Here is a 26,867-nt window from a genome sequence, read left to right as displayed (position 1 = left end):
CACACTCCGATAAAGCATGAGTCAGAACAGTCATTTATGCTAGGACTTGCAGAAATGATAATAATAATTGACATTGAATAGCTGTGGTTCGTAACGTATTCAGATGTTAGGCAGATCATGAAGCTGTGTATCGAAAGTACTTCGGATTCAAAATGTCCTTGCTGTCAAAGACTATGCTTGGCTGTGGGACATCACTGCTACAAGGACTAGTACAGACGATCATAGCCTCCATAGCAGGCTTTCAGGGGCCCTTTTTTGGCTCATAAAACATTTTTGCTCTCAGAGGATGCCAATCAGAAAACGCCAGCAATCAGCGACCGAGTACAAATAGAAACGGCCAGCAAAAGTGTATTATGAGCCAAAAAAAGGCCCCAGAAAGCCTGCTATGGAGGCTAAGATCTACAGTCGTATGCGCCATACTGTTGGTACAGGTAGTCAAACCCACAACCTAATCTTCAAGCAGATCTTGTGGTGGCATAAGATAGCATCATAAGCTGGGGAAGGAGTTTAGCTGGCAAAGGAGTTTCATTCCCCAGCTTATGAATATGATGCTATCTTATGCCACCTCAAGATCTACTTGGAGATTACAGTACCCTCAGCCCACAGAATAGAAGGTGAACACTTAACTCTCCTGAACATCGCAATGTTTGCAATTGTTCTACGATCCATATGTTATTGTATAGAGCTGTATTAATCTAGATAGAAACCTTCTTTTGTCTGAAACAAATCAGAGCTAAGAACCACCTCTTGTTTCTGGCAAATTTCACCTTTAAAGTGAACAGACATGTCTGTTTTTTCTGATTCTTTTGTCATAAATATAATGGAGCCATTTGTAGTTTTAGCCAGTTGCCAGTTGCACAAATCAATAAATTTTTCTCCGAAGGCATTAGCCAGATGAAACCATGAGCATTGTTACAGCTATTATAAATCACTGGTACTACGGGCACATCCTTGGCCAAATATTTATGCTACTACACAGTAAATCCAAACACTTTCCTTGGACGACTGCCCAGCCATCAGCTTTATGGCAGCAGACCTATCCAAAAGGCTGAATGTGGCTTTGCCTGAAGCTGGGATCCACATTCTGTATAACCACACTATCTATAGCATTCTCTTCATGCATGGAGATAGAAAAGGGCCCAGCTGGGTTTATGTGGTGCTTTCCTCTAAAGTTAGATAGACAGTTCCAGCATACAAATGTTCCAGCCGTTAGTTGTCATGCTTCCCTTGTACATTGCTGGTAAGCCTGAATTAAAGTTAACTCCAAATTTGTTACTTGTAATATGAATGTTGCCTGGCTATCAAAAGTTCTAAATGTTGGCTTACTTCCATTTCTAAACTTTCCTCTCACAAGATTCCATTTTCATGTACACAGGTCCAATTCGTAATTGCGAATGGTTAAATCTACTTTGAATCAAATTACAGCACGCAAGACAAAATCCTTACTCTATATCTCTTCAAACAAACTCAAGTAATTCAATTGAAACCACAGGCAAATTGAAGCCCTCCCTAATAATATTCTGAAGTTGACCCTTTGGCTTTATGTTCCAATTGAGAGAATTGTAGTCAACTCAAACCAAGGACCGCTATATCGTTGCTCAATCTAACCCTGATTATCCTCAGTTGTTCATTCTTTATTCAAATTGTAACAAAACAATACAAATTGTTCATTACCATAAACATTTTGATTGTGATATTTTGTGATTGAATTTTGACTACTGGACTCTACATATCTCTTATTAAGGATAGTTTGCTTCCTATAATGCTTCAAGCAAGTACTAGAGCACTGCAATTGACCAATGATGATGATGATGACTTGGATATGAATGAATAAATTCATGATTGAATGAATGAAGGAAGGAAAGAACAAAATTTTATTTGCGTCTCTTGCGCTTTAGACAGCCAGCCCCTGGAATGTGAATTTTGTTCTCCCCAAGAACGATATCTGAAAAAGTGTCTTCAAGTTGAAAGAAGACTCCATGGCACCAGTGTTAAAACTGCTGACAAGACTGGCTTTATTCTGGCACTGGGTGTGAAATGCCATTAGCTGTGTCCTCTGTTGGATTCCCTTTCTGAGTTAGGATGTGTGGAAATTTTACATAAAAGAAAATAGTCTAAAGGTTGGCCACACTAAGCATTAATTTCATCTGCACCACCAGGTTTCAGCATCGGGATTAGGGAGTGCTTGGATGAATTGATGGTTTGTTTATCTTGGTTGTGAAAGGTTTGTGATGAAAATGCCTTTGAGCCTTCATATTCATCATAAGCCTTATCGTGCATAGCAACATTGTGATAAGATCTTGTGCAATGTGTTACATAAAATGATATGGGTGGAATATGTTAGACTTAGATGTGCTCTATATTGTTGTGGAAGTAGATTATTGTTTTGGTGTGAATATTCTGTAAACTCAACAATTAGTTATAACTGATTACATAGTTAAGTCCTGCCCACAATATATATGATATAGTGTATAGAGTAAGGACAACAGCAAATTTTGAAGCAGATTTCTCAGGTCATTATTAAGTAGTGTTTGCATACTCTCCAAGCAGAGGTTAGGCTCTGGCCCTTTTTAAAAAAACGTTTTTTAGTCGTTTTTATCGGGCGTTCTCTTAAACGACTAAAAAAACAACCGGAGCCTAACCTCTGCTTGGAGAGTAGTGTTTGCATGCATACTTTCTGAAGAAACGATTTCACCCTGCAGACACCATAATTGATGACACAACAACCTGTACCCTACAGTTGCAATAAAGCCACTTCCTCCAGCCATAAATCTTGTGTGTTCTAACCAATTCATCTCCACCTGTGAAATGACCCTGGCCTTGTAGCCCTTGTTTTTGTATTCGATAACTTTTTGCTACATTGCCACTAGGTGATACATGTCATGTATGTATTCAGCTGCTAAGGTTCCCATTTTCAATTTTGATTGCACAGTCTTGAAAATGAAAGGAAAGCTAACTGCAATAAAGGTGTAATAATAATGTTACATAGGAGTGATGTTTTATTGCAGGAGGGTCAATACTACCTTATTAGGTAATGTCATTGTATGCTGGGTAATATTAGCATGTCACCATGAATCATCTTTGACACAGTTAAAACTAAAAGATTACAGTCATACTTTGTGCCTGATATACCTGAAGTGGCAAGTTTGTATACTATATCTATATGTACATGATTATGAGTTATGACTGTTGTACATTCTCCATCTGGGTTTCAAATGTTTGAAGAAGTCACATGTATAGACTGCAAATTTAAGCTGTGTAGTTTTTTAAACTTTTCTGAAGAAAATGTGGGTTCGATTTAATACTAATCACTCAGAAAAGGTAGCTTTCCATAAGTCTGCTGCATCCAAGTTGAATACTAATGATATGATAGTTCAGGCCAGTAACTGAGTAAGCTTCTGTTGTCAGCCGAATTCTCAGAAAACCAATTTTGTCCATTAGACTTTGATCAGAGTGGGACTGAAGAAGTTTTAACGATCAATATCACAAATGGGCCAGGAAGGGACAAAATGGAACCAGCTGCCTGATAGTGTCCCAAATGTAGTCATTGGGTTAGGGTTGAATATTGGATGCTGTGGTTGGGAAGGATGTTTGGATTTCTCCTTAATAAGTAGGACACTGGAAAATAAATATGATTTGATGATGAAATATTCAGCTTCTGTAGATGATCACTGGTTTTAATCATTGTATCGCACAGTGTTAAGCCCAACCTTTATTCTAGACTCAAACGATAGTCACCTAAAATGGTAATTAATCAAAGAGACAAAGGTAGATTACAGACTGGGAAGTTTGGCAGCCCCTCTTCAGGTTAGCTTTAGATATCATATCGGTACCGTACAGTAAAATTTTACAGGAGACCCATGACTAGCTGGAGTGCATTCAATAACATTTTAATAACTGAACTATTGTAGATCAGCAAGCAATATCTATGATTTCTGAAATATCAAGTTGCAAAGGATGATTGACAATAGACCAATATAGATTTCCTTCATAGGACTAGAGAGGTTTGAAGTGAACCGTTTTTGACAGACCGTTATGTTTCTGACTTCCAGTTTCTACCTCCATATATGTGCAGAAATCCTTTTTTTTCATGGTATCGGTTGTTACAATGTTGCCAGCTACTTTATCCAAGGCATAATCTGTGATGTAGAGACTCGGTGAAGAGAGGACTTGAAATAGTCCTTGTGCTGCTCATCTTGCCACATGGCGCTCCCTAAAACTACGTTTGTTGCTCGACAAGTTCAGTCAAGGACACAAAATGACTCTTAGGAGAAACAGCCATTCTGTATATTGAAAGGGAAAGTTATTAAGTGCGTGTTGGCTATTGATTTTGTGTGCAGTGTGTTGTAAATGTGCTGAAGGACCGATTCCTGCTTCCCTCAAAGACAAATGGCCAGTGACAACATCTAATTCCTTAAGACCGACTACTTTTAAGTTTGAAGCCGATGAAATCCTATATTTTGATAGCCAGCGGGGGAGTGAATCAGTAACGCTTCATTGACAACTTGGGGGAGAAGTGGGAACCATTTGGCATGCACCACGAGCGCTCATACTGTGTGGTAGGCTTTGATTTAAGACTTGTCAGCATGGTCTGAATGTTGGAACAGTTATGGAAATCTTTACTGCTGTTAGATAAATGTACTGTCTTCTAGAATTCAGCGATAGCATTCTTTGCATCCAGTGAGTATGGATCATATCCAAATAGGGCGCGTTGTGCGTAGTCCAGTGGGTTAAGAGACTTCGCCTCTTGACCAAAAAGTCTTGAGTTCAGACCACGGCTGTGTTGTTCAACCAAGATGTTGAGATGTTAAGCCACGGTTTGTTCATTGTGCTTGTCGAAAACAGGTCGGGGAATTTCCCTGGAATAGCGAACATGTAAATACTGTACATTGCACCTGTCTTCTCTGTCATGAGAATGGGTTCCCGTTAGCTCATTCGTTCATTGGGTTTATTAGCTTAACTCGTTTGAAATTACCTTTACTTTCAGCCTCCAAATATTATTAGGTTTGTATTTCCCAAATTTCACATTTCAGCATTGTGCAATAATGAGTTGGACATGTGTGGTTGAGCATATACATATCAGAGGAACAATACCATGTATGCTTCATTGTCAACAGTTACATCATTTCCACCTGCTGCATTTTACAATATTGTGAAATTATTGCATAGGGATGATTGGAACCAGCCAACCTTGTAGTAGAACAAGAGTCCAATGACAGAGACAGAGGACCAAAACTTACCCATTGTGCCATAAAGTGAAGTAATGTTTCAGCATGAATACAGTACCAAATTTCCCATACACGTTCTTAAATCACAATACTGTAGCAATGTAAAAATTTTATGGTCTTTGATCATATGAGGAAAAATAGCTAGATTATATCTGTTTTCAGCTTGAAAGGTATGATAAATCTGTAGGCTGTTTATATGTTTTTGTACCTACATTTTCACCCACCCTCCAGGCAAATGCAGTTAAATGCAAGTCTGCACATTGACAGATAGATCTGGGAACTTTGCCCAAGTTACATTTACACACCCAGCATGATGAACACTATCTTCAGATGTTCATTTAAGTTCACTGACTCCCTGTGACACTGTGACTTTTACTGACAATGTATTTACATAGAGGGAAACGACATGTTCTATGTCCTATGTTGATTAGAACGAAGTTCATTATGAAGTTGTAACGACTACAGATAGCTAAAGGGAAAAGGTACATCTAAGGGTAGTGTTCATCATGCTTACTTGGAAATGTAACTTTGGCAAAGTTCCCAGATGTATCTGGCAATGTGCAGACTTGCTGGAGGGTATTTGTGTGTGTGGCTTCCATGTTACTGCAGTGGAATTTTTTTGGTTTAGTGTATTGTGTTGTTGACTACCTGTGGTTTTGATTTTGTTTTGTTATCCAGTTAGAGAAGATATAATTTATACACCATATTGGAACCTAATTTGCATAATCAATGACAACCATTTACACTATGGTTAACATCATTTGACATGAGATATGAGATTGTAGAACTCTAGTTCTTGCACTTTATCAATACACCCATGATAAAAAGATCCCAACTCCATTTGCCCTCTCTGTTTCTAGTTGACTTGGGCCATTGATTCAATATAAATTCATAAGGGCTATTTGCTTGGAGAAAAATGGGGTGTGATGACTGGCCTCCATAAAACATGCAAAACCTTCTTTAAGATTGGCATTGCCTGATGATATACTAGTTTTACCTAGTTCTTTGCAAAAGAATGGACTTTCTTTACACTTGTAAGTTGTACACAAGAATACAAAAAGACATAATTATAATACATCTCAGAGATTTTGTTTAAAATGTAAACTTTCACTTAAAATGAAAGCATTTAAAGAGGTAGATTTACAGGTGAAAAAAGACAATATGATGTATCAAAGAGACTGGCTTGGCTCTACCTTGGTTGAAGTTGAAACTTGAACACTTCACAAAATTGTTCTGCTATGCTCAGCTAAGAAAGAACCACCCCCCATTGGAGATGTTAATAGTGTGTTCTGGTTTCACTATGGTACAGCTATGTGTCACCGACCAATTGTCATGCTAGACAGAGTGTGCTGTGTCGTTGTTCATCAGGAAAATTTACCACAGGGTTTTAAACAACCAGATTAACCTTAACAGTGTGAGGTGACAGTGTTTAATATCATGGTAAATGAGGCATTGATCAAGTCTTGTGCGCGTGTCTCCGGGGTGTGCTATAACAGATGTGACACTGTTAGTAACTCACCGGTTCAACAACTGCAGTCCTCAATGGGAACATCATTTTTGCAGAAGGTTAGTCAAGGACGGCCATACTTTTCAAAGTGAACCTCTCGTGTTGTTACTGTAAATGCATTTTAGTTCGTGGGGATTTAATTTCGCAGTAGCGGGAAAAAGTGTGGTTATAAGTTTGTGGTAGCACCATGCACTTAAATAAATCAATTAAGTCTCTTATTGCCATGGAAAAATGTTCGCGGTGGTTTTAAGTTCACGGTAAAGCGACCATCGCAAAAAACACGACCATTAAACTACTGCAAAAGTTTCTGCATTAACAGTATACTGTGTGACTTTGGCAAGTTTGAAAACTGCCAGTACTGCGAGTGATTTATAATTGGAGAAAATATACAAATTTTCATGGTAAGCTAATCCATTCCTTAGTCTGGTGGGCTCTTTGAAAAGATGTAGTATAATTCTTTTCATATAGCATTACGTTCAGCCTACGGTAAAGCACTGATACCATCTAATTCTATGCCCAGGATTCATTAGTATAGTAAGCCTGAAGCTCAAGCTTGATTTATTGACTGTTACAGCTAAACACAAAACACAGCCCATAATCCCTATGTGCTATGGAAGCCAGCTTTAACCTAGATTTACCAAAGCAGTATGATGAGCTTTCACATCAGGGTAGCCAAGGGAAAAGATTTGTTGAAAGTAGCTATGCCTTTACAGAGAATTATTACTCCACTTTGCTCCGATAAGCATCAGGTGTGGGTGTCTGCAGCGGTGTCGTTTTATTAGCAGTGCCTCCTCCAGGCATGCTTGTGTAAATGTTGCAGGTTTGTCATGAATAGCTTCAAGTCAGGAGGGTTGCTGCCAAGCATGAGAAATGGTGTTAGCTCAACTGCACATTGTTCATGTACCCGATTTAATATCTACACAACTGTGAGCTACATATTTCATAAGTACAGCAGCATAGGTGGCTATCTGAGGTGCAGTGATTGATGTCAGTAATAAAGAGTTTGACTGCTGTAAAGGCAGAAATTTTTGCAGTGATTTTATGTTTGCGGTTTTCGCTTTGCAAATTTACCGTGAACTTAAAAACCACCGCAAAAATTTTTCCATGGTCATAAGAAACTACAGTGCATGGCGCTATGGTGAACTTAAAACCATCACGAACAGTCCTTTTTTCTGCTACCTCAAAATTAAAACCCCGCAAACTTAAATGCATTTACAGTATACATGTTCTGTGTTGTGACTGTGCTCGCATTAACAGTAAAGGGTTATGAAAGCAAGTTCCAGAAATTTGCAAGTTATGTGAATTGCCAGCTAATGTTATCTGTCTATAGATTGTCCTACGGTATTTAGTTGTATACAAACTGATTAATGTTAAGGTTGGCGTATTGGTTAAGCGTGTTGGACCTAGAGCATAGAGGTCCTGAGTTTGAACCCTCTGACATCTCACCGATGCTGTGCTGTAGGGAAAGGTACTTTACAGCTCTCCTCACTCCATCCAGTGTAAAGAGAGATACATGTACCTGACTTTGGTTTGGGAGGAATAGGTGAAAGGAAAGGCATTGACTCATACAATAACAAGCCCTGGATACACCTGATAGCAACCTGCTGCACCAGTACGGCCTTGAAAAGGCTATGGGACTACCTTTACCTTTTCCTTTTTAATATGAATTCGAAGGTGTGAACCTTGTATGCTAGGTCTCAAAATACACCTTACTCATGAATTGTAAAAGTGAAGCGACTTCAAATTACAATACAGACACTCAACATGCAAATATGTCATGTAGATTTTAAAGCTCAATAGCTAGGATAAATGAGGTTGAGAATACATTGCGCCTAACCATGTTTTTAAGACTATCCAGGCAATGGCTTAATGCAAAGTGGCATGCCTTGTTGGTAAAGCGGTGACTTATTACCCATTTGAGAAAGCACAATTTAAACATGGCATTCAAGGAGCACTTATCAGTGAAGTGCACCGGCTCCCTACTGTCCTTCTGTCAGAACTGATAAGGCAAGCTGCCTCTACCTTGGTACCACTCTACTGTCCTTTATCTCTGGGAACTGTTGCACAGGCAAGATTACTCCCATAATGGCAGCTCTTCGCATCTCTTGAGCTTCCCTCCATTACTCTTGGGTGGGGAAGACTTGCAGATCCCGGCAGATGGACATCGATTGTGGATGGTAGCTCACCGGGGGAATGGGTCTGAGATGATTAAAGTCATTTGCGCAGCACCTCGCCCTGACCCAACCCGAAGTGGTGCTTTCATGTGTGCAGGGAGCACTTCTAATATTTCTGTGGGCAACAGGGCAGGAAGGGTTGCGCTTCTTTCATCTACTGTGGCACGGTGTGTCCTGAAATATTGATGAGGGTGTGTGGAAGCAGTTTGGAAGAAGTTACAGCACCACTGTCAGTCACAAAGGGAAGGTAGCACTGGGGCATATGGCAGGCACAGAGATGCTTAATGCCTGCAGGAACAATATACTAATCTATCACCTATGACTTAATGACATCTTTCAGGAGTAATGTGTGAAGTGCAAAGGCCCCTGACAATTTGTGTTATAACGTATAGGTGATCACCGTCATAAACTTACATCTAAGGTTGCAACACAGTTCACAACATTTCACTGATAAGTGGAACATTGAAATACTAGTAGTGTTTCATATGGCTTACATACATTATATACATTGTAGTTACTGGCAGGGGGACAGCTTTGTAGGGTATTTAGTAACGAATCCAAGAAACAAGTTCCAAGTATGTCCAGTATTTTGTTGAACCTCTAAAAGTTTCTCTTTTAGACTTGTGTAAATAAATTTGGAAATAATGGGTTAGTTCCAGACGATATTCACAGCAAGGTAAACTTTGTCTCATTTTTATGCCGACTGACAGTTGTTTCTGTTCATTCCCAGCTCCTGACGAATGTTGCAAGCACGGAGTGTGCCCACATGCTGGGGAAGCTGCAATGTGCGCGGTGTTCACCAGTGTCCTGGTACCTCTTCAATGCCGGCGACACCCTCAACCCCGACCAGCGCAGCCGCACACTGCCCATCATGTGCTCCGACTTCTGCTACCAGTTCTACGAGGCTTGTCAGGGGTCTATCAGAGGTATGGCAGTTCTAGTTATGTCTCTATGGAAAATATATTGTCGTATTCTTTGGTCACAGTTAGAAAAGGGGTTTATCAGCACTTTCGGGCGTGTCCCCGTTGGAGTCCTTACCGTGAGAGTGGTTACTGGTCTATATTTGGGCACGGCCAGGCTCCGGATTTTTTAGAACTCAGAGTTAAAGTCAACCTGGGACCCGGCAAAAAAAGATGTCATGACCTACCCTGAACAGAATGCCAAGAGGTAGCCAATCAGTATCTGGCACTCACCAGGACAAATTTGTGGCAACAGAGCCTGGCTGGAGCAACAGCCCTGACGGGCACCGGCACTATCGCTGGTGTTACCATACCCACCATCCAGTCTCTGGTGCAACTTCTGTAGTCGGTTTTTCTGAGCAAGGATTACGTGCTTTCACCATTTCCAGACTCAAAAAGTTGGCTGAAGCCAATGAAAGTTCTAATTGATGTGCAATGGCAGCACAGCCGAGAAATCAGCACCAAGGACAGATGAAAATCAACTAATGCTATTAGCTGTAAGTTTGGGCTATGTTGTATGCATGTAGAAACAGATGTCTGGGGATGATTTTTTTTGTCTTAAACAGCACTCAGTCATTCCATGCTTGTTACACAGATCTGTGAAGGCCTCATTTAGATCAAATCAGGTGGTGCCGATGAAATCAGATGGTACCAAGACATGCTGTCTGCACTTTTTGTCATCTGGATACAGACTGGAGATACATACAGATTTGATGTGGGAATTGATATCAGATGTTCATAACTTCTCGTGACAACTTGTTTCCCTCTTTGCCAGTGATATTGCCCTATAAGGAAAGACTATTCATCAAACAAACTGCCAGTCAAAGACACATACTGACACTTCTATCCGGTATCCGAGGCCGGGAACAGTTTGCTAATGGAGATAGCTGTCTTGGGACCGGCGGGAGGTCTCTCGCTGCTTTGTGTTCAGCTGATGTATTATGTATGGCATGGTGCCATAATGTCTTCAAGAAATTGTCATGCTCGATAACCAATTTGGCTAAAGTTACGTTTGGTACTGAATGGTACAAATGAATGAGGAGCTGGAATGAATATTAAACAGAAAATTGTTAAGAATCTTAAACATACATGGTTTTAAAGCTTGCAATCGGCACAAGTAATAGTTCAAAAGAGTGTACCCCCTTGGATTCTTGTAAAATTGGTAGCCTCTAGCAGATTGTGGCAGTTGTGACATTAGGATGAAGCAGGTGCTGCTATTCATGTAGCATATGAGAAGGGATGTTTGCATATCTCACATATCTTTAGGCTTCCTCTAGCAGAGTGTGACTGATGCGGCATCAGCCTAAAGTATAGGTGCTGCCATTTGTTTAGCATGTGTGAATGGTAGATTCTGTCCACATCTTCCCCAGCTTTAGGTAGCCTTTAGCAGAGTGTGACTGATAAGACATCACCCCAAAGCAGGTGCTGCCATTCATACTGCATGCAGGAATATCTGTTTCTATCCATATTAAGGTTGCCTTGAGGAGAGTATGAGAGATGAAACATCACCATAAAGAATGTGTTTCCATTTGTGTAGTATGTGGGAATGGCTGATTCTATCCATGTCTCTCTCGGCTTTAGGTATTCTTTAGCAGAGTATGACTGATAAGACATCACCCCAAAGCGAGTGCTGCCAATTCATACTGCATGCGGAAATATCTGTTTCTATCTATGTCTCCCACATCTTTAGGTTACCTTGAGCAGAGCGTGAGAGATAAAACAGGTGCTTCCATTCGTGTATCATGCGGGAATTTCTGTTTCTATCTATGTCTCCCATTTTGGCCGCCTTGAGCAGAGTATGAGAGATATCACCCTAAAGCATGTGCTGCCATTTGTGCTGCATGTGGGAATTTCTGTTGCTATCCACATGTCCCACATATTTAGATTGCCCTGACTCGAGCAATGTATAAGAGATAAGGCATCACCCTAAAGTAGTTACTGCCATTGGTATACTGCATGCTGGAATATATGTTTCTATCCATCTACCACATCTTAAAGCAGTTGCTCCCATTTGTGTAGCATGTGGGAATATCCATATCTCCCACAGCTCAATGAGAAATCTATCTCTCACTCCTGGTGGGGTCTCCACATTCAACCAACATCACTAAGGTGAACCCACAGGTGCCAAATGGCTCACCCTCATGTACAGATGGTTTTCCGATACCGGATCGTTATTCCACCTGTAGTTCCAACGACCTTCGGCGATGTTGTTGTCACCGGCACCAAATGAAGATGAATCCCCCAATCAGGCTAATGTACATGTTGGTAATAATCATCTGTCATATCCACATGGCCACTCAGGTGGTACATATTGGGTTCTAGCAGGTCCTATAGTGCAATTATCATCATTTCACAACCACTGCCTATTGTTGCACTTCCTACTTCCTCCTTTGGGCCTAAAAAACTATAGAATCATTTTCATTTCTTTAAGTTTTGTTTTCAGCACTAAATCAATGTATCGTTTGCCTGTGAAAAATGTATGCAAGCCATCATGAAATACTTATGATAATGTGCAATGCATGTAGTGTAACTAGTAATTAGTGATCCATCATTTTAAAGCATGATGAAGTTTAAAGATGGTTGAGCACATAAAAGTGATCTGTGTTTCTTGTTATTTTGTACAGAGAGTGATTGATTTGCTCATTATATTTTTCTGGTGTTACTGTGATTCTTGACTGTAATTTCTGCAATGTTTAATATTCACATTTTTGTGGTGGCCGCTTCACTGCAGATTTAAAACCAGGGGTTCCATGACTGTTCAGTATGTATCTTAAGTGCTATCCTGAACTTAAAACCACTGTACACACTCCATTTACTTCTTACCGTGGAATTAATTATCAGAAGCTTAAAGGCACTTACAGTAACTCAGGGACACAAGAATGTGGACTGATTTGTTTGCTCATACAACATTGATCGAGTAAATCTGCTAATATCAAATTGCACCTTCATGCCCATAAAGTCTAATTTGCTGACACTTAATAATAATGCATGTTAGAAAAAAGCAGTTGAACTAACCAGTTGCTGATTATAAATGGTAATGGGAAGCACAGTTGGAGTTCTTTAATTGTGACTTAAAGGCAAATAGCACAGTAAATAAGCTCTCAGCTTACTTTAGCTATTTGAGTTGTAACAATACAAGACAATGTTGAGCACCAGGCAGGGAATACTGGTTACAATTACAGGGAATAATTGTGCACCTGACACATCACAAAATAAACTCAGCATGAAACCTTATCCAAAGGATAAATACAATGTACAAACAATACATTACCCTAACAGTAAATGGAAAGGTGTCTCAGCTGATAGAGGCAGCAAATCTTTTGTCAGTTCTTAATTTTCAAACAACATGAAATGACACAGATGGTAGAGATGAAAGAAAAGGCTTTTTGTAATGGACTATAAAAAGTATACTATTTGTTACACTATACTTACTTAGTATGTGTACTGTCCGGTGTGGGTGACTATCAACTAGGTCTGGGGATAGCTTGCTCCCAATAAGCTATAAAGGTCTCATCACTATGAAAGTATCAATACTATCATGATAGACTTTAACTGAGGGCATCTTAATTCATGCTTCTGTATATACGATGCACATTGCGCAGAATAGTGGCAGCCTATCCAAGCAGACGGTTGAACTTGCCACTTGTCTTCTCCCTCCTGCTTCTGGCCTTGGGAAGTCCACAAAATGAAACAATTGGACTTAATGATGTGTGAAATCACAGTACACCGGGGGTGAGCCATCAACTGGGCAGCACAAGCCTTGGCCTTGACAGGATCAATAGGAGATGGCATGGGAAAGTCTGCTGATGTATCGCAGGCCCCCTGCTGGGAACACAAGCTGACAAGTCTATCCACAGGAAATCAATGAGAAATGGACACTTCAGGGGAATGGTTATACATGAAAGACCAGGTTGTTTCTCCTTGAGCGAGAAGCAAGTACGGCAGCCTTTAACCAAAATTATTCACTAAGGTTTCACGGATCAGGTTACCTTTAGAGATACAAAGCCTAAATGACAAAACATGTTCCATCCAAAGAAGTTGAATAGATAATCTGGCCTGTGAGATATGCCGGTGTGACATGGAAAACAGCCTGTTATTCAGCACCAAGGTCAGAACTGCCTCTGTTATTGGATGTTTCTCCGCTTCCGAAGATCAATGGGAAGGTTGTCCTCGTCTGCAGGCTCTCACATTGCTGTGTAGTCCAATCCTACACATCCTGCTGAAGGATGGCCATGAGAAGCTTTCCTGCTTTTCTTAAAGCTATCTTGAAACTTGTAGATTCCCTTTTGAACTCTACTCTGTAGGCATTTCTGTCAGCTTCAATGTTTTCCCATTCCTTTACCAAGAACTTTCTCTTTAAGTGGATTGTACGTGTAACTAATACCTGCCTACTTTCAAAACTTTAAATTTCCATGTATCCTAAGACCATTCTTTCGAGGTAACCTTTCATGTTTTTTGTTAGTGAGGAGTTGGAAAGGGTCTATCTTGATTAGTATTCAAAGGACCGCTTCTCTTGTGTGCAGTGACACAAAGCCGTTGAGGCACTTCCATTACCAGTGCCGCGCCTCACCCCGACACATCTGAATTCCGCTGGGGCTGCTTTGAAGCCTGGTTGATTTAGACATGCAAATCCCCCTGCTTTCCCACTGTCTAATCCTATAGATATTTCCCTGCACAGATGCCTTAGAAGTACAAATCCCATTAGTATCAACTGATTCTCTTTCCTGCACATTCTCATTACTTTAGCTGGAGCTGAAAATCCCATAATGTACGGGGATTAGCGGAATCATTTGATTGACGTTTATGTATGGGACACAAAAGGCAGATCAGTCGGTCCCACCATATTGCTGCCATCAGATAATGAAATCTTTGAAGAGCAGACCACAGCAGGTTATCGTGTTAGATGAAAAGGATAACTCTTCCCTCGCTGCATTGATGTTTGGATTGCCAACTAGATTATATGGTTACAGCTGTGATATTTTCTGTGGTAGTCTGTAATGAGACATTTGTAACAACCTGATGACAATTTTCTTGTGATATAAGACCAATTAAAGGTTGATCTAATTTGAACACTATAAAGATGATGACAAAGTTGTCTTTTTATTTATTCCTAGGTCTGTTTGATGACATGAACATCGACCAGTTCTGTGCCACCAACTCGGCTCCAAAAGGCACGCCATGTTTCCCCAACCACTCTCACCACCTCCACCCCAAGGGCACCGACAAGAAACCCAGCTACCAGCGCCCTCCCACCGTGGTCATGTCTCAGCACAGCAAGGTCAAGGCCAGGAAAGACTTCACACCGGAGGAGTGGGAAAAATACTCCAAGTACACATCCGAGGAGGTGGACTCTGCCGAGTCTGTAGAGAAGAACAAGTTTGACTGGTCAGTAGAGGAGCCAGAGAAGAAGCCAACAGCGGAGAAAGAATACACAAAACCGGTTCCTGACGGACCGGTGGACATGGCGGTGAAGGAGCGAGAAGAGACAGAAACCAAGGACAGTGTAAACCTGGCCGAGGTGTTGGCAGCTAAACAGTTCCAGCAGCTGAAGCCGATGGAGTTCCCAATGCCACAGGACAGGAAAGTCAAGAAAACAGACCCACCCAAGGTATTTCTGATGATTGGACTTAACTACATGTATAAGTATGAAAGAAAACAAACTCTCAGTTGTTGTGTTTTGTTAGTTTTTGGTCTGCAGAATTGAATCATGGCCAATTTTGCCTTGCAATATATTCAATCTTTAAGAATACTTCATTTTACAGATACTAGTATTAGAATCCTTTCAACAAACATTTTATAGAGTTAGGACGATCGGCACTGATCTGTGCTATTTTCCCCAGATGAAAGCTAAGAAGCTGCCCCCACAGGAGAAGTTTGGAGGTGCAGGAGGGACGGAGTTCTTTGATGTCCCAGATGACATGGACCTGCCCAATGCTGACTGGACTGATGACGTGTTTGAACCTGGAGTCAAGAAGGAAATTGTGAAGGAAAAGCCAGATGTGCTGAGGTGAGAACAGTATGCTGTGCCAAGGGGTAAAATAGGCACAAACACTATTTGATATTCACCTGATTTACATATTTGATGGTTACGTATTAGACCAACTCTCCAAATTTTGTAACATTACTCCTAGCCATTTTGAAACTCCTCCCTGCTGTGAAACCCCGAAAGCAAAACTGATTGGCAGCCAAACTTCTCATTCAGTGTGTCAAGGAGATGTGTTATGCCATTTTAGATTCCAGGAACAAAGAAACCTCTCTTGCTAACAAGACATAAATGTAGATTGACACAAGATATTGCCTGGTTGACTCATGATGAATGCTGTTGTTTTACTACCGTGATGACAGAGTCAGTTTTCTGCTTTTTGAATGATTTCTTTGGCATTTTTGGTTGGGATAGCAGTCGGAAAAAAGTTCACTTTGCCCTGTTTAAGGCTGCAGAGCAGAGATACTAAATGGGGATGTGTCAGTAGGAAAACTATGCTGAATAAGTTTTCTTTTTATAGCGCAGTTTTAATGCCCTGCAGTTCATTACTAAGTTTCTTCCCTTTTTTTTGTAATAGCAATAAGCCAGTGTCCGACTGCCTGTGTGTGAAGGAGGTAGCGAGCTGCCTGAGGAACCCTGGTGTGTTGTTTTACTACCCTGATTACAGACTCTGTTCTCTGTTCTTCAGCAATAAGCCAATGTCCGACTGCCTGTGTGTGAAGGAGGTAGCGAGCGGCCTGAGGAACCCTGGTGTGTTGTTTTACTACCCTGATTACAGACTCTGTTCTCTGTTCTTCAGCAATAAGCCAATGTCCGACTGCCTGTGTGTGAAGGAGGTAGCGAGCTGCCTGAGGAACCCTGGTGTGTTGTTTTACTACCCTGATTACAGACTCTGTTCTCTGTTCTTCAGCAATAAGCCAATGTCCGACTGCCTGTGTGTGAAGGAGGTAGCGAGCGGCCTGAGGAACCCTGGTGTGTTGTTTTACTACCCTGATTACTGACTTAGCTCTCTGTTCTTCAGCAATAAGCCAGTGTCCGACTGCCTGTGTGTGAAGGAGGTAGCGAGCTGCCTGAGGAACCCTGGTGTGTTGTTTTACTACCCTGATTACTGACTTAGTTCTCTGTTCTTCAGCAATAAGCCAATGTCCGACTGCCTGTGTGTGAAGGAGGTAGCGAGCGGTCTGAGGAACCCTGTAGCGGCCATCCCCAGCATCGACCACACCCACAGACTGTTCATCGTGCAGCAGGCGGGCGTGGTCAAGGTCATGACCCCAGACGGCAGGATACAGAAGGAGCCGTTCATCAACATTGAGCAGGAAGTCCTGTCTGGGAGTAAAGTGAGTTCCTCATTCGTCTAAGTTTGACTGAATAAATGATGTTGTTGGCTGCTTAAGCCCCTGCAACACATAGCTAACCATGGTTAGGAGTTATATAGTTGTGAAAAAGATTTCCTGTGGTTGGTGAGGTTGACAATTGGTCTTAAAATGTTGTCTGCTCCAGCCAACTGAATGTCGAAAATTGGTAGTCACATTCTGCTTGGATGGAATTAGAGAGTGTTAGGGAGTGTTGGAAGGTCCTGAATGTATGACAGGCTTTCTTTTTGAGTTTTGCTTGAAAAGTAGTTTCTTAATGAGTGTATGACTTCTGAAGAACAGACCTATGTTGTTCTAAAAGTTGTCAAATGCTGTCATTGACATTGACAACAGAACAACGAAATTTGGGAAAATTGAAGAATTTCTGTGTCTGATGTTTCAGATGTCCCATTGTCCTCTGCCGATGTTTGAATTAAATAATTTATTGTTGTGATGTGTTGTGTACTTAGATGGGTGATGAGCGGGGCCTCCTCAGTATGGCGTTCCACCCAGAGTTCAAGTACAACGGGAAGGTGTACATGTCCTACAGCGTGGACAAGGGCAGCTGGGACGACACCCCGCGGGACCACGTCATGAGGATCACCGAGTTCACTGTCACAAGGTTTGTAATATTTCACAAGCCAGAAGGAAAAAAAAGGAGATTTTTTCAGGACCATAAATGGAGACACAACATTAACAGAAACCAATGGCTTGTAAATCTATACTTTATATACATGTATAAGGTTATCTTTCAGTCATGTCTTTGAAGTCCAGAGGAGTATGCATTTGAAGATGCAATTTGAAGAACTTAGAACTGTCAATACAACAGATATTTTTGTACTGAAACAGATGAAGGTTGTATGCTTTTGTCTGAGGAAGTCAGTGAAATCCAGCCATACAATTACTGCAAATGGGTCAGCTTCAAGATACTAGTACTGTTGTTTCTTAACCATCTCAGACGTAACCCCAATCGCCTGGACCCCACCACCGAGCGTATCATCCTGGAGATCCCATGGCCCAACCCCTACAGCCTGAGTGGGCAGCTCCTGTTTGGGAAGGATGGATTCCTCTACCTGTTCCTGGGCAACGGGGGCATCAGTGAAGAGGATGAGGAGAACTATGATGGACTCAGGTTGGTAGCAAGTTAAAAACATACCAATTATACTATTATATACATGTACATGTAATACTAATAGACACATCATGTAAACTTTAGGTGTTGTGTATTGTACAGGATTGAAGTGTTCAAAAGTTCATTTTTCCTGAAAAGAGTTGAACTCATTGCAACCAAGTACAGGAGTGGATTGTCATTTGTAACAGATAGATTTAAACAATGCCTGCAGGTAGATGCGTAACAGTGTGACAGGTCACTTAGTGTATTTTAAGCAGCTGCTCTTGTGCCTGCAAAGCTGGTGTGTCACTCTAAAAGGTGGTTATTATGGCTATACAGAATTATCTATTAATTGGCTTGGCTGTTCAGCACACACAGCCATGGGTGCCCAACTATCGTGTGTACACAGATACAGGTAACAATAGTACCAATTATAGCTATGGATGGAAATATTTTATTGTAAGAACTTACAAAGCTCATAGTTGTCTAGTACTGGGTGGGATTTCAGTGTAACTGTGTATCATACGATGAATCCGAGTGTTCCAATCGTGTGACTGGTTTCCTGTTGCAGTGATTTCCTGGGGTCCATCCTGAGGATAGACCTGGATACAGACTACTGCCAGAGCCTGTACGCCATCCCCGGAGACAACCCCTTCTACAACTCCACCTACATGCCCTGGGAGGTCTTCGCCTTCGGGTTCGACAACCCCTGGCGATGCACCTTCGACATGGAGAGGATCATCTGTGGAGACGCTGCGAATAACAAGAAAGATACCGAGAAAATCTATCTTGTTAACCGTGGAATGGACCATGGTGAGTTTCATCTGAACCAAAAAATCATGTGGTAACTTCCTTGTAATATGTAATTCATATGTACTACAGGCTGGATATATGTTTGCTGGATGTATGGTAGAGAAAATGGCCAGATGGAAACCAGAATCCACATTAGTCCTATGTCAGAAGCCTATGTATAACTCAAGATGGCACCAATGTTGTATGCTAGAGCACTACATATATACAGCATGAGTGCTGACATTGATCCTATGCAAACACTGCAGGAGCGTTCCCCTCCCTTGCCTCTTAAACATCCCTGGGTGTTCTCTAAACAAATTACACAGCTGCTGCACTTTATTTCACGTCTCCAGAATGTCTGATAGTTGAGCACACAAAATCCCAGCGCCGTCAAAAGTGATGGAGTCGGAAAACCAAACCGACATCCCCGGTCTAATCCCTGAGTAAACCGAGACAAATTACCCACACTTTGAACCTGAACTTGTCACTAGTAGGCAGAGTTGTCTGGTAGGAGACTCATACATTGCATTACTTAAGACTATGACATAGCCAAGTTCAATGTAAAACTGTTTTGTGGTGTCTTAATCCAATCTCAAGTTGCCTTTTAGAAATAAGATGAAGAGGATGATTTATTAAAGCACACCAGAAAACATTTGGGTCGTCAAATGTTCCGGCAATCCTTCTTACTTGACATTTAGTGGTAGTTATCTGTGATCGTTAATTAGAGACAGTGCAATACTCAAATACCAAACTTAATTGTAAGAGTTTTGGATCCTGCAATGTATCTACCTTATTCTGACATATGGCATTCAGAAAGCTATCAGTATGTAGTACCGCCAACAGAATGCAAACCTACCCCTACGCTCTGAGCCTATGCTATACAGATGGTCAAATGACATTCAGAGTTGCAACCGAGGAGTGTCTGTGACATTGAACTTCATGTAAATCCAGCAGAGAGACAAACGAGGTACAAAACGTGGATGGGAAAGTCCAGAATCCAATTTGTAGTTGGCAAGCCATGCATTTCCTGGATTACTGCGAGGCGTGGCGGGGACTGCAGGGAGAGTCATTTCTGCACGTGTGCAGGTCGTAACGCAGTCACGCCTGGTCACACAGGCACGGCCTCGCATAAAGGACTCACACAGGGGTCGCTGTTTCATGGAGTATTGCCCAACAGAATGGCACGAACGGGTGGGGTGGCAGCCATTGGCTCATTTACTTCCCTGTTTAAAGGAAATGGGAACAGCTAATGCACATAGTCTTCCGCTGGGGAAACACGCCTCGTGGGAAATATGCAGTGTTTTTATTACCTCATAAAATCACAACTTGTCATTTCTCATTATTCAAATGTGTACATGTTGTAGGCATCGTCTTTTCTTGGAACATGTTTGAACAAACCCCAATTTTACTGGAAGTGTCCTTGAATAGTAACACTGTAAGGTAATAGGTAGACATCATTTTTGAGTCCTTATATTCAGTCTGTCCATTTGATTATATTGGTGTGTATCCATAGTCATTTGGATGCACTGTTAGCAAAGTAACAGGAAGTGAGTATGTGAAGATGACTGTAAAAGTTAGACTTGCCAGAGTGGCAGGAAGTACAGAGGTGGCAAAACCAGTCATTAATCAGACATGGCAGTCCAGGTCATGGGGTCAGTGGAAGAGGCTACTTATTCACTGGGAGTTGTTGTTTTTGGTCGGTCTGTGAATGTGTATTTTCCATAAGCTAGTCATGTTTACTATTAGAGTAACAGGAAGTGATCACTGAACAAAGGTTAACCAAAACCTTATTTGCATAATAAATTAGCTACAATGTAGAATTAAACAAGACACAAAGGAAACTTTAAATATTTCACAGTGGTGAGACTATTAAACTCTTGTTTCATCTGTACAACTTTTACTGATGCATTATTTATGCTACATAATAGAGAAAAACTACAATCATGTAAGAGGAGCAGATGGGACTTTCTTCAGAGCACGTACATGTTTATGAAAATGTCCTTGAACAGTAATACTGTAATATGATTGGTGGATCTGTTTTGCATATTCCATTTGTAGCTGAAAGATGGCATATCAATCATGCTTCTTTCTTATAAAACAAACAATGCTTGAATGTGCCTGTACAGAATTATCTGTTGAAATGTACTCAAGAACAGTTTGTTTTTGAACTTGACAGCTCAGGATGCCAGTCACCACTCATCTGTCAGTACAAGAAATTACCATTTTCTTACAATATTTGTTGCAGCATTTTGTAAATGTTTTTGTGTACAATTTGGGGTTGTCCACTCCTGTTTGCCATTTTGGAACTGTTTTGTTTCTGAAAGCTCTTGATGTGAATCCATTTTATCTGAGTACAATATTTGTTTTGTTTCTGACAGCCCAAGACGTGACTCCAATCTATGAGTACCCGGCGGGAGCCAACAGTGCTGTGATTGGTGGGTTTGTGTACCGGGGATGCCAGGCACCTAGGCTCTATGGGAAGTACATCTTTGGTGAACACAGTTACGAATTTGGGTGAGTTATCGTGATGGAAAACTGTATGATATCCTCAGTAGACGTCAAATGTCAGGCAAGAGTGTGAAAAGGGAGGTAATCTAGCTCTCTGATAGAATGTGTTTAGTTTACAACATGTGCTTGTTCTCATGGTCATATCAATGATGAAAATGTTTTCTCATTTTGCAGTTTTGATGACACATTAGTAGAAGTAACACAGACTTTATGCAATTTATAAGTAACTCAGGTACCTGGATATGTTTTGTAGACTTTTATAACACTTATCAGTAGTTTGAATAATCTTTGTAATGTGTATCTTATCACCTGACATCTGACATTCATCAATGTAACATAGTGAGACACATTGAACCAGATTAAACACAAGACTTTTTCAAAAACTTTCAGCTTCCATAACATACTTTTAACTAGTGATAGAAATGATAGAGATGCCCTTATTGACCATTTCCTTGTGGTCCATGTCTGTAGGAAGCTGAAGTTCCTTGAGGAAGATCCTGAGACTGTGACGTGGGAGGAGGGTGACCTGTGTCTGGGAGGAGAGGGAGTGTGTACAGGAGACCTGCAGGGGAGTGTACAGGGCAGCCTGCTGTCCTTCGGCAGGGATGAGTCAGGTGGGAACATCAACACTTCATTTTCAATTGAGGACTCATCTGTGTTGGTAGAATCCATAGTTGAACAGGTCTAAGCTTTGAGCCAACACAAGGGAAATTCTCGCCATGAATTTTTAGTCAATCTCGTTGACCTTCATCAGATTACTGACGTTCAGTCAGAGCAAGATACAGATTAAAGATGATCTGATTAGTGTATTAGACTCTTAGTACTGATTTGTGCAATACTGGGGTCAGAAAGTGACACAAAATTAGGAACAAAATACAGTTCCATTACATGTGTATGTCTTATACTATTACAGTCCTGATTGTAAGAACTCCCTATATACCTGTACAAATGTACATGTATGCTGCACCTTGAAGTGATTCCTCTATGATTTGGCAGTAAACTACTTTCAATTTAAGGAGCCTTTTGTCCTCTTCATGATATGGCCACCAATTTCTGTTGACAATTTCCTAAATGTCTCAAAGCTATAAGTCTAATCATTATGTAACATTGTGAAGTCCTTGAAGACAGCTGATATTTTCCGTGTGTTTTCCAGGTGAGCTGTACCTGCTGACCAGTGAGACCGTCCATGCCAAGAAGTGGGGCGGTCACATCTACAAACTGGTGGATCCCAGGAGGTCAGTCTGATCAGTATTCACAATGAAACATTATACTGTACATCAGGGTTGTGACCAGCCTGAAATCATTTTCCGTCCCTTCAGTTTTGAATTCTATTTAGCGCCCAAGCCGTTCCTAGGGGGGTCCAGGGGAGCACACATCTAGAACCTCTGAAACGCTATTTCGTGTATTTTGATATGTAAGTTTTGCTGGTAGATTAAGTTGTTAAACAGCATCTGTTTTCATGAGAAATTACACAAGGGAGACAGTTTTATTATATCTTTACATATTGATTTTTGTCCATCACAAAAATGGGCAAAATTTTTTTCCGTCCCCAGCCTCAAAATTCCGTCAAAGGACGGAAGGATGGGTGCTGGCTACAACCCTGCTGTACATGTACATACTGTATATCTCTTGTGCAGATCAGTCTAGCTGTAGTATCTGGGGAAAGAATTGTCAGAGGCTGCAAAACGAATAACTGCAATTATGGAATGATGGATGCCTTGGCTTTAAACATCCTGATTTCTTCGGCGGCACAGCGTAGACTGTTCAATGATATACAGGACATGATCCAAATTCTTATATATGTGTACTGTAGCTCTTGAAATTTTCAAGGCGATTTTGTGTGGAAGATTTATGCAGTGACCACTTCACTGTGAACCTAAAACCAGTCTTTCCATAACTATACAATATGTAACTGTACAGTTACTATTAGTGCTACACTCCATCTTCTACGTGCTGCGAAATGAAACTCTGCAAACTAATGGCATTTACAGTTGTTGTTGAAGGGTGTAGAAACTGTAAAAAATCGAGGGTGTTTTCATGATAGAAGGACTTGCCAATGTATGCTGTGATGGATTGTTTAAAGAAAGGGATGAAACACACTTGGTGCATACAGAATACTTAAAAAGCCCTTCCTGTAAAGCTGGTTTGGTTTGCCCTTGCCTTGGTCTGATATCCAGATGTTTCTGGGTAGTAGACTGATTGCTCCTGAATTCAACAGGTTAGTCTGTAAAGCCTGGCCATCAGTCATCCGTGTCTCTGCCTGTTGGTGTGCATTCATCATACTTCCCTGCTGAGCTAGTTCTTAGGGCAATTTGTCCTTGGTAGGGTAGGCAGGTAGAACCTTGGGGAAAAGGCAATTACCTGTGTTGTTGGCCTACAGTAAGTGCCGTCGTAGTTAGTTTACTGTGGCAACAACTGATGGTGCCCACCATGTAGACATGAGGGCGCTGCTACTTCTTTTTGCAATGCCGCAGAGCTGGAAACCTTTCTTATCTCATTAAGATCACTGTGAAAAATTTTTCTTCTTTTAATCAGTTGTGATCTTTTGTTAGACATTCACATCTACTTTTTGTGGGTTTCATCCATAAAAATGCAGCAGGTACATGATTACATCAATACACACATAACATGACTTATCAGTAAGAAGTTACATGTATTTTATTACCATGTGTGTTTGTGTGGCTGTATATCTACAGTTACAACAATGTATTTCATGGACATATCTCCATGTGTGTTTGTGTGACTGTGTTCCTATTTCATGGACAAATTTCCATGTGTGTTTGTGTGACAGTGTTTCTGTTTCATGGACCAACCTGCCTGTGTGTTTGTGTGGCTGTGTTTCTATTGCATGAACGTATGTCCATGTGTGTTTGTGTGGCTGTGTTTGTGTCATGGACTTACATGTATCTCGATGTTTGTTTGTGCCATGGACTTGTCTCAATGTGTGTTTGTGTGACTGTATTTCTGTGTCACTGACTTACCTCCCTGTGTAATTTGTATGTTTTCTGCAGGAAGGAGGACCCTCCCGAGTGTAAGCAGCTGCTGAGGAAGCCGGCCCCTCCCCTGTCCCACTGTGCCAAACACTGTCACCACGGACACTGCACGGCTAGCGACATCTGCTGCTGCCATGATGGCTACATGGGAGAGAACTGCAAGATTGGTAAGTCATCACTCCCCCCTTCATCCCAGCTGTACTATTTGTTTGTTTCGCATATCAGATAAACCTCCTTTTACACCAGTTTTGTACAACTAAGGTATAAGCTGCACAAGCAAACTTTAAAGCTTAGTCCATTGACAGTCTGGGACTCTTTACAATTATTGTTGTGGTATGAGGTGTGGCTCTCCTAAAACACAAGATCAGTTGAGTGAGGAGATACATGTAGATTTAAAGTGCCTTTCCCAAGGAAAGACATTGAGACCTGCTAGGAATTTGAATCCAAGTCAACGACTTTAACCACAAGGCAATTGTGATTTCTAAGTTGCTGTTTTTTCTTGATTGTCTGATTTGTACAGGATTACATGTACACAAATGCGAAGTCTTTCCGTGTTCCCTTATACCCAGTACAATGTGTTTCTATTGTTCCCCTGCAGCTCTGTGTGACCCTCCCTGTGCAAACGGAGGCACCTGTGTGAAGCCCAACCAGTGTCTGTGTGACATCGGCTTCACCGGACACACCTGTACCGAACTGGATACACCTGAGGACCCCAAGGTCATCCCCGACAAAAGGAACAACATTAAGGGTAGGGATTTGTGCTTTCGTTTCTTTTAGGTTCAGTTTTATGTATAGACATTACAACAAAGTGAACTTCTCCATTCATTAAAGAGAGCCCATTCATTGTAAGGCCCTGTTTTGGGCCTGGCACTATGATAGGGTTGAAGTTAGGACTACTAAATCAAAAGGTCTACATTGTTCCTATTTGAAGATGTCCCACTAGAGTGTCTCCAGGATGTGGTGACAGGTCCATATAAGGCCCTGTTCTGGCACTATGACAGGGTTAAAGGTGTTCTTATATCCAGATGTCCCTCCAGAGTAAGGCCCTGTTCTGTCACTATGACAGAGTAAAGCCCTGTTCTGGCACTATGTCAGAGTAAGGCCCTGTTCTGGGCCTGGCACTATGACAGGGTTAGAGTTAAAGTTAGCACTACTAAAGGTTTATACTGCTTCCATATTCCAGATGTCCCACTAGAGTATCTCCAGGATGTGGTGACAGGCCTGTGTAAGGCTATGTTCTAGCACTATAACAGGGTTAGAGTTAAAGTCAACACTACTAAAGGTTTACATTGTTCTTATATTCCAGACGTCCCACCAGAGTGTCTCCAGCCTGCATTGACAGGCCCGTGTAAGGCTCTGTTCTGGGCCTGGCACTACGACAGGGTGACCCAGGACTGTGAGCAGTTCGTCTACGGCGGCTGCGGCGGCAACAAGAACAACTTCAAGACCAGACAGGACTGTCTGAACTTCTGCATAGGGAAGTAGCGGGAAGAGACAGATTTTTTTTTAATGTACAGTTTACATTTCAGTGGGGTTATTGAAGTTAGTGAAGAGGTATTCTCAGATGGCAGACAGTTTATATAGTCATGTACAACCTGTGTCCTCTCAAATTGTACAAACCAAGAATATCGACCTGATGAAAGACAGGAGACAAATTTGGACCACATACTGTTTTTGTCATGAGGTGGATTTTGCTCACATCATCACATACTGTCTTCTTATCATGCAAGACCGTAAATAAAAGACTGGATTGAACAACATTCTCCTTGCTTCAAAGAAGCAGGTTTTCGATTATGGAACTGACTTGCTTATGGCAGGTACAAATGTGGATTTTTCCCCCACTTTTCACTAGTGAGGAATTGTCACCGAACTTGTATAATGATATCCAGAAATTTTGCCTACAAATGCACAGGCTATGTGACACTGGACAGGTTCTGGGAATGTCATTTGCACGCATTTGATATAGACATTTTATGAGCAAAATCCCCCATATGACAAAAGCAGTTTGTGTGTTTCAAATTGGCCTATTAAATCATGTTTTTTGTAATTTGACCAAGGCTGAGAACAAACAAAATCAAGCTGGATCTAGGTTTTCAACAACTTACTATGATGAAAGAATCTATGTATGAGAATTTTGAAAAACTTTCACAATCATACATGTAGTTAGGAAGAACACAAGGACAATTCTTTTGCCCGACTGAAATATTAGCATGCATTGTGTAGCAGTGTACAGGATACTTCTGCTTTTTGTTTTGTGCAT

General features: G+C 41.2%; 1 protein-coding gene across 1 annotated transcript in view; it reads left to right on the top strand.

Annotated features, from left to right (window-relative positions):
- The window catches only part of LOC118418933 (hedgehog-interacting protein-like), a 47,045-nt gene extending 20,178 nt beyond the window's left edge, over nt 1-26,867 (top strand). The window contains exons 3-15 of the mRNA XM_035825074.1: nt 9,640-9,835; nt 14,983-15,476; nt 15,709-15,875; nt 16,984-17,188; nt 17,674-17,825; nt 18,162-18,335; nt 18,886-19,127; nt 21,485-21,620; nt 22,086-22,228; nt 22,768-22,849; nt 24,626-24,774; nt 25,206-25,355; nt 25,914-26,867. Of these exons, the coding sequence (XP_035680967.1) occupies nt 9,640-9,835; nt 14,983-15,476; nt 15,709-15,875; nt 16,984-17,188; nt 17,674-17,825; nt 18,162-18,335; nt 18,886-19,127; nt 21,485-21,620; nt 22,086-22,228; nt 22,768-22,849; nt 24,626-24,774; nt 25,206-25,355; nt 25,914-26,092 (2,469 nt within the window). The 3' untranslated portion in view covers nt 26,093-26,867. The remainder of the gene's footprint in view (nt 1-9,639; nt 9,836-14,982; nt 15,477-15,708; nt 15,876-16,983; nt 17,189-17,673; nt 17,826-18,161; nt 18,336-18,885; nt 19,128-21,484; nt 21,621-22,085; nt 22,229-22,767; nt 22,850-24,625; nt 24,775-25,205; nt 25,356-25,913) is intronic.

The sequence above is a fragment of the Branchiostoma floridae genome, chromosome 7 (assembly GCF_000003815.2).
Source record: "Branchiostoma floridae strain S238N-H82 chromosome 7, Bfl_VNyyK, whole genome shotgun sequence".
Lineage (NCBI taxonomy): Eukaryota > Metazoa > Chordata > Leptocardii > Amphioxiformes > Branchiostomatidae > Branchiostoma > Branchiostoma floridae.
This window is presented reverse-complemented; position numbering and strand designations above follow the sequence as displayed.